This window comes from Physcomitrium patens, chromosome 17, assembly GCF_059467195.1.
Source record: "Physcomitrium patens ecotype Gransden chromosome 17, ASM5946719v1, whole genome shotgun sequence".
NCBI lineage: Eukaryota > Viridiplantae > Streptophyta > Bryopsida > Funariales > Funariaceae > Physcomitrium > Physcomitrium patens.
In genome coordinates this window covers 15,044,394-15,056,148 of record NC_143426.1, presented here as the reverse complement: position 1 = coordinate 15,056,148, position 11,755 = coordinate 15,044,394, and the positions used below count along the sequence as shown (strand labels likewise).

The 11,755-nt window shown below is 52.2% G+C and overlaps 2 protein-coding genes and 1 long non-coding RNA gene across 5 annotated transcripts; 2 read left to right on the top strand and 1 right to left on the bottom strand.

Moving 5' to 3' along the window:
• Nucleotides 1-527: 527 nt before the first annotated feature.
• On the bottom strand, nucleotides 528-9,460 carry LOC112294701 (uncharacterized). 2 transcript variants are annotated; one of them, XM_024545455.3, is made up of 7 exons: nucleotides 9,313-9,460; nucleotides 7,794-8,169; nucleotides 7,179-7,287; nucleotides 6,955-7,066; nucleotides 5,803-6,828; nucleotides 1,985-5,651; nucleotides 528-1,798 (listed from the first exon to the last, which is right to left on the bottom strand). In XM_024545455.3, exons 2-7 carry the CDS (start codon nucleotides 7,969-7,971, stop codon nucleotides 1,137-1,139), a joined length of 5,754 nt encoding a protein of 1,917 aa, XP_024401223.1. In that variant the 5' UTR covers nucleotides 7,972-8,169; nucleotides 9,313-9,460; the 3' UTR covers nucleotides 528-1,136. The 2 variants fall into 2 exon arrangements, with proteins under 2 accessions (XP_024401223.1, XP_024401225.1); XM_024545457.3 differs by lacking the exon at nucleotides 9,313-9,460 and having other exon boundaries at nucleotides 2,037-5,651; nucleotides 7,794-7,971.
• Nucleotides 8,479-11,286, top strand: LOC141046436 (uncharacterized). 2 transcript variants are annotated; one of them, XM_073540325.2, is made up of 2 exons: nucleotides 8,479-8,882; nucleotides 9,266-11,286. In XM_073540325.2, exon 1 carries the CDS (start codon nucleotides 8,479-8,481, stop codon nucleotides 8,821-8,823), a length of 345 nt encoding a protein of 114 aa, XP_073396426.1. In that variant the 3' UTR covers nucleotides 8,824-8,882; nucleotides 9,266-11,286. The 2 variants fall into 2 exon arrangements, with proteins under 2 accessions (XP_073396426.1, XP_073396427.1); XM_073540326.2 differs by having other exon boundaries at nucleotides 9,042-11,286.
• LOC149987578 (uncharacterized) lies at nucleotides 10,063-11,286 on the top strand. The gene is made up of 2 exons (XR_016498044.1): nucleotides 10,063-10,205; nucleotides 10,418-11,286. It is a non-coding gene; the product is annotated as an uncharacterized LOC149987578 (long non-coding RNA).
• Nucleotides 11,287-11,755: the final 469 nt, after the last annotated feature.

The following is an 11,755-nucleotide window of genomic DNA, read 5'->3' as shown; positions in this document are numbered from 1 at the left end:
AAAAATGAAAGATAACACAACGTTATTATAAAAGATGATTATTGAAAATAAAAGAACATAATGTGAAAAAGTAACATTTATATAATATACAACATTTGTTCTTATTCTGTAACTGTAATAAATCTAATTAGTTTTATTGCAGTTGCTAAATATTATTTTTTATAAATGATGTATTAAGTAAACAAAACTGGTGAAGGTTGAAAATATTTACAACAATAGAAGGTTTAATAAAAATATATTTAGTAAAATTTTAAAATATTCAAAATGAAACAACATCATACCTGATTCATAATATTCGATGTTAAAAATTATTAAAACATTTAAAACAGTTCATTACTTGTTCATACCATAGTACACATTTTTCAACATAAATTACCAGTCATTGCGTTGCTTGGCCTACAACTGAAGTTGCAATACCAACAGAAAAAAATTAATATCAAAATGCTGCAGACTCAAATCCCCAGTATAATACTCCAACCTTGCCTAACAAACGCTACTCTAGAAATACTGCATTTTCAAAAAACAGATTTAAACAAAAAACTCAATAAGTGTATCTTATCATCGATTTGTACACAACTAAACCAGGTATACTGAAGATTATGAAAGAGTTCACTCCCATGAAAAAATGTTGGCCACTGCCAACACTCATAAACATGCTCCGAGATATACGTCCAATATTAATACCCCAAGGGTTTCATGAAATTGGACGTATTTCATGATGAGGGTGTTTATTCTAAAACAGCACATTCAGAATAATACCCTTCAATCCCCAACAACAACTGAATCAATGAAAACTATAGTAATCGTTGGCTGCCATTCTTGTCTCAAGCCCGCATGCCATTGCTGTGAACTGTTCCTGTGCTCCATCTATGCGCATGCTATTGACCCTTCCCAGCTCAACTACGGTCGCACAAATAAATCCGCGCCGCCACGGACCCATCACGTCAGTTCAAGGTGACATGCCCATGGAGCAGGTCGCTGCACCTGCCCTGCTCCCCACATCGGATTTCGCCTCAATTCAGCGATACACTCCCATCGTCCAACCAGCGCACGACATCCTGCTCCTCACAGCCCGTCACCACCGATCGGAACAGATGCAACCACAATCCACTACTTCTCACACTACAGCCAGCGAATCACATGATCGTGCACCGACACTTGCTCTGTTTTGACGACTTCTCGGCCCGAGCTGATTGCGTCGACCGACCACAGTCCTGTGTGCCACTGCCTGCTGGTGGCTTCCTATCTGTTCTAGGACTGTGCATGAGCTGCTGTTGGGGATTCCGCAACACCACTCGCGCACCGAACGTTTCTAATTGTTCCAGCTTCTCGCTGAGTTTGTCAAGGTTTTGCTTGGGGGCGTGGTTCAGGCTCCCACGCATGGGACGCATGGGATGTGCCACCCCACTCTCCGGACAGAATCTCTCGTCCAGATGATCGCCGTTGGTCCACCCGCCCGGTTCCAGGGCATTCGCGTCCGCAGGATCCCTGCTCTCCGCTGCACAACGCATCGATCCGACCTGCGCCGATGTGCAGAGGGCAGGGCCTTCAAAACTGGGGCTCGCCTCTGAGTTCGTCTCGCCGCTCCTCCGTGAAGGACAAAATTGGTTCGGCCGTGGCTGCTGCTCGTCTTCGCCTTCGCCTTCTCCTCCTCCCTCTCCTTCTCTGACACGCGAAGGCTCTGCATCCCCGTGTCCCGGGTCTTCTCCGCCCCGGACACTCGCACCCGTGCTCCTCAAAACGGCCACCGGCGCTGTGTTTGTGCCCGAGCTGCTGCCACGCCTGCTGCTAGTCTCTTCTGCATCATCCAAGTCCAAAGCACCGTCAAGCCCCCATCCCCCCATCAGAAATCCAAACCCCGCCCCATACCTCGTGCCACCATTGAACAAGGATGAGTCTCACTTCGTCATCCAAAGCAGATTCATGTGCCAGATTTTCAGGCGTCGGCAAATTGGGTCATCTACGTTACGAATGGAGAAGATACCTAGAGAACTACGGCCCCAATCAAAGTTTTCGGGATCGGAGCCAGAACGCACTGTGATATTGGAAAATCGACTCTGGATGCTTAGCTCCTCCGCCACTTCTCCGTTTGCACCCTGCGCCGGGCCCCGGGCTTTCGCATCCGCACCCGACGCCCGCCCAGGGGTACCTGCTCTCGTCGACTTCCCCTTCTGCGGGTGAGGCGGTGTGGCTGCTGCTTTCCCATTCGCCTTGCCGTTGCTCCTCCCGTTCGGGGCGCCCGCATCCAGCTGCTGCTGCGAGTTGCCACTCCCGCTCGCCTGCTTCGACGTGGCCGATCGCTTCAACTCCGCATCCCCAGACTTCCTGTGGCTGAATTTGAACGACGACAAGTGCTTCCGCGTGCTCGACCCTGGCGACACGGTGCTCTCCACGATCTCCTCTTTCGACGCTGCCTGTGTCGTCACCACTTTCGTCTCAATGCTGCTGCTCACACCGGGAACCATACACTTCTCACCACTTCCCTCAACGCTTTCCCTCTTCGAAGCCGTCCACGCCTCCAAGTGCTTGCCCCTCACCATGGCGCCGCCATTCGCCTCCGACGTCCGTTCACCGCTCATCCCGCTTGGAAGGCTGCTCCTCACCGTGCCGCCCTCACCTGAACTCTCTTCCGCCGCGCTGGACGGTACCACTCTCGACACCACGGAAACCTCCGCTGACTTCGGACTCGGGTCCCGCTTCGACCCCAGGTACTCGAAGATGTAGTCGAAGTGCTCTTCCGAAGCCTCCTCATCGAAGGGAACCCCACACCTCGCATCCGCGTCGTGAATGGGACCCTCACGCTTGCAATGCTGCACCTCGCCATTCTGAGATGCCACCTCTCCCACTCTCGCCTCATATCCTGCACCTCTCGCGCTCAAACCCATCTGCTCCGCCGTCGAATCACTTCTCAAACCTGCACCTGCACGTTCGCTGGCGTCGGAAACTCGACCCACGTCTGGAGCTGGTCGAGAGTCCCAGAATTTGGACCCCACGTACTGCGGATCTTCCCAAGATGCATTGCTGGGGCACGACGAAGTCGTGTCGGTGCTTCGTGACAAGTCGATGCTGCTCCCGGAGGTCGGGGTTCTGAAGGAAGACTTCGACGAGCTGCTCTTGCTCAAACACCCCGCATGGACGCCGCTTCCGAACCTCCGCACACCCGGTCCATCACGTCTCACCCCTGTCGGCTCCCTCTCCTTGCGTGCTTCTCGATCTGACTGGTGCACCGACTGAGGGAACTTCAGTGAGTTCCACACGTCATGATCAGCACTGGTCCTGTACTTCTCCACCATGAGATTCTCCGAGTCCACGCGCCCCACCTCCTCGACACGCAACAGATTTGGGTTCTCCCCTGCGATCGAAACCGGTTCAGCTTGGAGTGACTCGCTCAACAATCCCCTGTGCGTCGCTTGTTTGTAGATCGCTTCAGGAACCCCCAACTCCGCAGTCACCTCTTCACGAGGGGCCACTGGGATGTCGATGAATGTAGCATCGTCGTCCCCATGGCTTGCACAATCACGCTCATCCATACTCTCATCCGAGGCTGCACCTCGTGCCGCTGTTTGGTCCCTGCATTGCACTTCGTCTTCACGCCGTGCTTTGTTGCTGCTGGGCGCGACTACAGTGGAAGCATCCTCGCTGCTATTCACCCCAGCGCATGACTCTGTGCTCATCGAAGCTGGCTCACGTACGATATCCACTACATCCACCGCCACCCGCGTTCTCCCTTTACCTGGAGTATACGGGTCTGCACACTCAGCATGCCACACAACATCCGCCGCCGCCGCCGCCGCTCCGCTGTGGCTGTTGCTCAAGGACAGATCCCTACTGGCTCCAACATCCGTGCGACCACCTTCTGCTGTGGACCTCGTGTGCACGGTTATCAGGAGCGTTGTCGGTGACTCGGAAACGCACGATTCGGTGTTCACCACACTGCCAGGGTGCGGCACCGAGCTGGATTGTGGTGCTAGCGTGCGAGGCACCTCCACAACTCCGTGGTTCATGTCCACAGGCTTGCATGCCTCGCCGACAGAAACGGAATCCCGTGACTTTTCATTCACGCCCTGGTGCACGCCATTCTGCTTCCCATTCTCTGCTTCGCCGTTACTCTGCATGACCCGCTCACACGCCTTCACCCCGTGTGCAATCTCAGTACTCATTCCGCCCCGCGCCTTGCCTTCGCTCCCTGGACCCGCATCGTCTCTTGATGCTTGTGGACGATAATATCCCATTCTCGTCACATCCTCACCCTCTCCACCTGCTCCAGCACCTGCATCAGGCACGCTCCTCGGCTCACCCGCACCCGAGGGGCGACACTCACCCGAAAACTGACCCGATGTGCCATGCTCGCTCTGCACAATGCTGTTGTCTACCTCCACACGCCCAACATCACCACTCACAGGAACCACAGCTGGAACAATTTCCTCTCTCACAACCTGGGAACTCTCTTGTGCACTCACCGCACTGGGGCTGAAGTCTCTACCCCTGCTGCTTTGATCCCCACTCACTGACGGTTTGACCCTCCAATCCGCCTCCATCCCACGCACTTCGGGAGCTTCCACTTCCATCTTTGCTTCCGACGCCCCTGCTGATGGAACTCCATTCTCGGACGACTGCCGGTATATGTACCACACGTCTCGCTCTTTGCCGTAAACCATGTCGACCGCCCTGGACGGGCCTCTCGTTTTCTCCTCCTTAGCGCTTCCTCCCTCCCCACTAAACGGCCTTGAACACACCCCTTCCTGCGATTGCAGTGACCCGCCTGCGAGCGAGTCGCACCGACACCCGCACCTCTCAGACGTTCCAACACGACCTGCCGGAGTCTTCCCGAGACCGCAAACAACACATACCTCCTCAACCTCCCCGCCACTGAGCTGAACCAACCCCTCCGTCGGACTTGCGACTCTCGGACCACTGAGCGCATCAGTGGAACTGCCGAGCACACATTTCACAGCATGCGCCCTCGTGGCTGCGAGCTCCACGCCTTCACCCTCAGTCTCGGCCTCAGTGCTGCTTTTCAGATGCCTCAACTTATCCCTGATCTTCTCCAGTCCTGATGAACTGCCTGGCTTGCTACCAGAACCCGCCCCGACTCCATTACCACTGTTGCCTGCGTCCTCTACCGCCTTGCTCAGCCCCGCCGGAACCCGGCTGCCCTCATTCCTCGAGTCAAAAGCAGGATGAGACTCGCCGTCTTTCACGTCCCCCGAGCACAGATACTCCGCATCCTCTGCTTCATCTCTGGACAACCAATTGATCTCCGCATTGCCCACCCGTTCCTCCAGCTTCGGTTCCACCTCCAGAGCAAGCTCCGAGTTCTTGAAGAAGCTGCTCATTTCCTCGTTGTCCGCGATGCTGCTCCCATCCAGGGTGCCACTCTCGTGCGCGCTGCCCAGAGATTTGTCGAACAGCTGCAGAGGGGACTGAGCTTCACATCCCCGTCCAATCGACCCCTTCCACTGGCTGCCGGCATCCTCGTCGTCCACCTCACTGTCATGCGCCACCGTGGCACCGTGCTCGGAGGAGCTTGCCGTGCTGCTCGGCGTCAGTGGCCTCCGAAGCAGCCCGCTTGCCCTGCTGGTGTAGAATGTGGAAATGGAGCTGTTGGTCATCAGAGGCCGAAACGCCGCAACTTGGCCTCGATGGTATTCCTGTTCACCACAGCATTAGTAACGAACAAAACGCAAGACCACCTTGTTGGGTAACAGCGCCACTGCAACCTCTCACTCTCTTTTCACGGGAGCCAGCACCCACCCTGAAATGGTTTCACGCCAACGTCAGCAAGAAAGGCCAAGACGTTACCCGCGCGGCTGATTCCAGAGACTTTTTGGATGACGAAGGCCCGAACTGCGGCGACGTCGAGCTGCCTCGCCTGGCCTTCTGCAAGCTGCTCGACCGCCCATGCTCGTCAATCCCTCGCCCATACGACATCCGCCTCCCGGACCCGGCTTTGTCTGGCGTCAGAATCCCATGACTGGATATACCCGACTGAGAGCACGTGTCAAAGCTGCTCTCACTGTCCGACGACGCGGCTCGGCTCAACCTGTCCACGGTCTGGCTCACCGACGTCGAGCTTCGAATGGATCTGGCAGGGGACGCAGTTCGTCGCTGCGGTGGGGCTGGGCTGGCACTTCTGCCGGGCGCTTCGCCCGGGCTCGCGCCATACGCGGCTCCACGACTTCGCGCAGGGCTGGGGCGTTCCGAAGTGGTCCGAAGATTGGGAGGAATGTCGTCCGACGCGTCCACCGGATACGGAGCCCTCAAGCTGGGCGACGGCGACCGCCCCCGAGCCGATGGCGCTGGAGACACTCCTCTCACGGGTGACACGCCGCGGCTGCTCGTGGATCTCACAGGAGATACTCCCCGCAGCGCGCTGGTTCCAGTGCTGGCAGTGCTCCTCGTCGGGGAAGGATTGCCCCGAGCCGAGACTCCCCCGTGGGTTTGGCTCCCCGTCGGACTCGAGCTCGACCGTCGGAGGGTGGGCGTGGAAGACGGCCTTGCGGATGAGCTCGGGGTGCCAGGCTTCCTGGTCGGGGTTGCAGGCCTCGCTCCCAACGGCGTCACGGGCCGCGCACCCACGCTGTTCTGTCGTGTGGGTGTCGATGGACGATTGCTCGGAGACGCCCTGATCGAGGTAGGCGTGGAAGATCTTGTGGGCGTGGCGGGCCGATTGCTGCTGCCACTTCTGCTCATGGCCTGGTTCTGAGATCTTGCCACTGCGCTTGCGCTGCTTTGCCCGCTCTGAGGAGTGCTGGATCTGCGACCAGGGCTCGGATTGCCTCTACTCCCTTTTGCGCCGCCCACATCGCCACGCCCGCCAGCGCTCACCTGCAATTCACCGCCAAACCAAGTTGTCAACGACGAGCACACCCGCGACCGTCGCTGCACACTATCACGCAGGCTCGACATTTGTTTCTACTTTGGAAGGAATCAGGTCAATGAGACACGCCTCACCCGCGACGTTTTGATGGCAGCCAGGGATCGACTCACGATCATGCCTTGTTGCAGCGCCGGCGAGTCTGCATCCAGCGAGGGGAACAGAGGCGTCCCTGGCGGGGTCATCAACCTGCAAATACCAACATTCTGAATTAGCCCATCTTCCTCTACAACCACTCAAGGCAGGGATTCTCCCACCAGCTCCAAACCATGGGTCGGAAGGTGTGGACAAGCATTCTCACCAGTCATAGTCAGTCTTGTCGACATCCGAGTTCAGCAACTCTGCTCCGATGCCTTTCCTCTGCACCGGCGGGGCCGAGTGTGGGTGTGAGAACCCTCCGAATTTGGTAGCTGCATTGCACAACCCAAGTTAGAGTGGCTGTAATTTCCAACCCAGTAACTGCGTCATGTGGGAACTTCACTGCTGTGTATTCATATTCGAAGAACGCGTAGGTAAACATTCGCCTCAGAATTGCTGCTCCTACAGGAACTTCCGTTTTTTCTTGGTGCAGCACAAGACACTGAAGGAGACAAGGATAGGGGAGAGGGTCTGACACGATTGTAAGGGAACAAACTTCTCAACCTGCCGGACCATCGCTGCAGCGGCTGGTGCAGCAAAAAATGGAAAACAGGGACAGGCAACGTGATCGCTGCCTAGTCATGATACGCGGGGTCACTTTCAAAGTGATGATAGAAATTGAGAATCGTCCTAACAAACATAACTACAACAGGTAAAGGTCCGCTTTTGCAATTCTCTGGATGTCCAAATGGACTCCAGGAGTGCAAAATGCTCCCAGCTCGGGAAGAACCCACGCGCCCACAGGGTTGGATGCACAATGTGCAAGAACTACACTTACATAGGTTAGCATCGATGAACTGGTCGCCACTGCCGGGGTACAGAAAGGGTGTCTGGTCCGCCCGCTTTCCCATGTTCTTGAACAATGCTAGATCTTCGTCTTTCTCTCTCACCCCGCCGCCCATACTGTGCCCCCGCCGGTGGTGCTGCTGGGCCGCTACCCACCCGGGTCTATCCATGGCAATCCTCTCCAGATACTAAGCTACTTCCAACTCCGTCCGATGCGCTGTTGGCATCAATTCACATCCGGCCTCCAGCGGGTGATCCCACACACCTTTCGTCCTGCTTCTGAACCGCATTGCATTGCACCAAAGCCCGACGTCGCGTGCATCTCCCCGTACAACTCACACCTCTTCTATCTCTGCATGCCTGTGTTCCTGCAAAACCAGGCGACACCACGCTTACAATGTGGCAACCTCAATGACGGAAACCAAGGCTTCAAAGCTCACCACACATTCAACACTCCACATCCACGTCCCGCTCTCATTCGGCCCGCATCTCTCGCTGCAACCCATGGTGATGCCTACGCGCATTCAAACATTGGACACGATTGTGACCTCGCCCTACCGAGGATGTCCGGAACACTGACCACAATCCACGTCGCTGGGACAAGAAGGTGCTTGCTGTAGCGTCCGTTGCCAGAAGGGCCAAACACGTTACCTCACAACCGCACTCATATCACCGCCATGGCCAACCCTTACCACGCTCCTATCGGCGCGGACACCGCACTGGGGGCGTCAGCGTGTCGTGCAAGCAATAGCTACACTGACTGTACTTCATGCCATGTTTTAAGACGCTCTCCTCTTAACCGAGGTACCACCGCAAACAGCGACATTGGGCGTCTAATGCTACGGCGTTACAGCGGCAATGGACGTATTGCGTGTGCAGCAACTACATGCGGCGTCGGAGCGAAGGGGAGCGCCTGGATTTCGAAAGGCGAGAACCACACCATTCTCTGCGCGGCCGCGCTTGGCTGGGTGAACTACCCAGCTGCAGTTGCGAAGCGTGCGCTCCGTGGCTATTGGAACTAGAGGAAGCACCGAAACACCCGTCGAACGTTATAATGGCCTAGATACCAGGCACCACCCAGGTTCGCGCCAAGCAGCAACCATCCCTGTCTGTCTGTGTGTCTCTCTATTTCCCTCTCTCTGTCTCTGTCTCTCTGTCTCTGTCTCTCTCTCTCTGTGTCTCTCCAGCACTTTCACATGTAGATTAGTTTTGCTAACCCATCTGCGTCAACCTACTCTAGGCAGCAGCAGCAGCAACTGACTGGTAGCCTTGATGAGGCGGGATGTCTGATAGTAGGAGCAGGCGGAGGGGTCAGACTGTGGAAGGCACCATCCAATGAGGGGATGAATAGGGAATCCAATTACGAAGCTGGTCGATATTGCATAACTGTGATGAACATGAGCCCCTCCCCTCGGAACCATACACGACCTAGACTGACAAGACGTTGTTGCACCATGTACCAAGGTAATGCTGCTCCTCTGGCCTCTCCTTCACTGGACGAAGCGACGTACCGCAAGTCTCCCACAGCGCTCTCGCTCGCTCGCTTGCTCGCTCTTTGACATGCGCCTCGGTCAAATCAAGTCAACATGCCAGCTGCCTCATTGTGTACTTGCCCCTGCTATTGCGCCTCATCTCCCAGCGTAATGGTAGAAAATCAATTCTGCTTGAGGACGAACTGTGCGAGCAACGGTTGGTCGCGCGAAGTTGTGCCCAACGGGGCGTGACGCTGATCGGGTAGCTGGTAACATACAGCAACCTAAGCAAGCGAAATGTGCGCAGAGTGAGAGGTTTCTGTGACGGGGATGGGTACAGTCTAACGACGTCTGGCATCTAGTGTTTTGGAGCCGATGTGAAGAACGTGGTATGGCCGTGGGTCCCAGTATTTGCTTCCCAGAGCACCTGCAATCCTCGTCCTTCTTCAGCGCCTATCCGCTGTGGTAGCTTCAGAGACAGGAGATTCGTCCCTCGTCGTCTACTTGCATCAGCACGATTAACCCACGCATTACCCCATCAGAGCCCTTCTCCCATCCGCTGCCCTGATTCCAGTGAGCAGCCTCCATTGGCACTGTAACGGAGTTCTCGTAATGAGGAAGCAGGGACTGTAAATATACGTTGGGTGTGGTGATGACGCACTCGAGCTGAGTTATTGCAAAGTCTGATACCCTCTCTGCGCCTCAGTCTGACTGTCACGACGTCGCGTCCTGCTGCCCATCATTACGCTTTCTGCTCTGGGCCGCCTTCCGTCCTCCATTATTTCTGTGTTGCCGTTGCTTCAGGGGAGCTGAAAACGTTTCGCCGTGACCGAAGGGCTTCACCTCACCTGGCCTCATCTCTCCCATCCGGGGGTAGGCGGAATAGCATGACGCCAGGTGTACGATGAGCTCAGTTGACGCCACTCGCCCTGGTTCGCTCTCTCTATTTCTCTCGCTCGCGCTCTTGTGCCTTCTACACTCGCTGTTTGTCTTGGTCTATTTTGCATATCAATCATCTGTGACGATTGCGGTCACTCACATTTTATTTCCCCCCGTTCCTACTTTACTCTGCCTGTTCACACTGGTCGGTAGTCCTCCCCCGCTCATTTGGACAGATTTATGGATGAAGTGGGCTTTGGAACAGATGGACCGTTTGATGAGGGTTGGACCCTAACGTCTGGTTGGGCTGCATATCATTCATCCAACTCTGGCACCAAGCCACTGAGGCCCTGGTACACTCAGGTCATTCCTGAAGTTCAGCTGTTGCAACTTCTAATTCAATGTTTGAATGTACATGACTCATAAGGATACATCAATTTCCTCAAATACTGTTATGATCGGCAATTCTGCAAACGTGTAATTCAAACACCAAGTACATGCGTGATGGAGATTATTAAAAAAAAAATTATGTGGGAATCATTGTGGTTATACCCAATGGAGTTTAGGTCTATGATCTTACATAGAATCGATACATGGAACATGACATATTCTTGGGAACTGATTAATGTTTGTAATAAATTAGTAAATGAACCTTCTCATGCACTAAATCTGATAATGGAAATGATTAATTATTTCTATATGAATTAAATTGATGTTTTTTGATTGATTTCAATGCTCTCAGAATCATGTTCAGATATAGTTGATGTTTTATCGAGTCCCAATCTGCAAAAATAAGACGTACAAAAAAAACGTGTTCTATTTTGGATATCCTATTTAAAGTACTCCAATGTATTTTGAAATTTAGATCCATTGAAATCCAATCTTTTCTTATGTTCCTTTGACTTTTATAAATATGATTTGGTTCAATTTTTTTAAATTTTATATTAAATTCTTTTTATCTTATATTAAAAATACCATAATTAATTCTTCAAAGTAGCTTTTGAAAGATTAGAAATTATTAAAAATAATAATAATAAAAACAAAAATGTTACATCTCTACAATCTAAGTTTAGATATATGTAGTAATTGTTGAAAAGTTGTGCATAAATTAAAAAAAAAAAAAAAAAAAAAAAACTATAAAAACACAATCTGTTTTTAATTCTAGCAAAAGGCTATTATTGTGTTATATAAAACTAACATAGAAATGCATTATAAATTTTATTGTAGAAGGTAGATTGTATTTGCAATAAAGAAAGAACTTAACAATCTTAATAAAATTATAAAGAAACCTTAATTTAACCTTAAAAATTAGAGTCAAATCTTAATTCAATTGTAAAAAAACTTGAGAATGCATCAAGTATCTAATTGTAGAAGGTAAATAAAAAATACAACAACAAGAGCTTATTAAATTTAATAGAATCTTAAATAAACTCTAAATAATCACTAATAACCTTAATCAAACTTTAATCAATCCAAAAGATATTTAAAAGAAATTACAAAAGAAAAATAATGAAGTCATAAACTAATTTTAAAAAATATTAATAAAGAAATCCAAAAAAATCCAAAAAAAAATCTTTTAAAAAAAATTAAAAATTAAAATACT

Bases quoted from the DNA above. Each gene is read 5' to 3' on its own strand.
- LOC112294701 (XM_024545455.3), bottom strand. From the start codon at position 7,971: ATGGATAGACCCGGGTGGGTAGCGGCCCAGCAGCACCACCGGCGGGGG. The intron at 7,288-7,793 runs GTAAGTGTAGTT...TGTGCAATGCAG, and splicing joins GTTCATCGATGCTAACCTAT to CTACCAAATTCGGAGGGTTC. The intron at 6,829-6,954 runs GTGAGGCGTGTC...GGTGAATTGCAG, and splicing joins CTGCCATCAAAACGTCGCGG to GTGAGCGCTGGCGGGCGTGG.
- LOC141046436 (XM_073540325.2), top strand. From the start codon at position 8,479: ATGGCCAACCCTTACCACGCTCCTATCGGCGCGGACACCGCACTGGGG.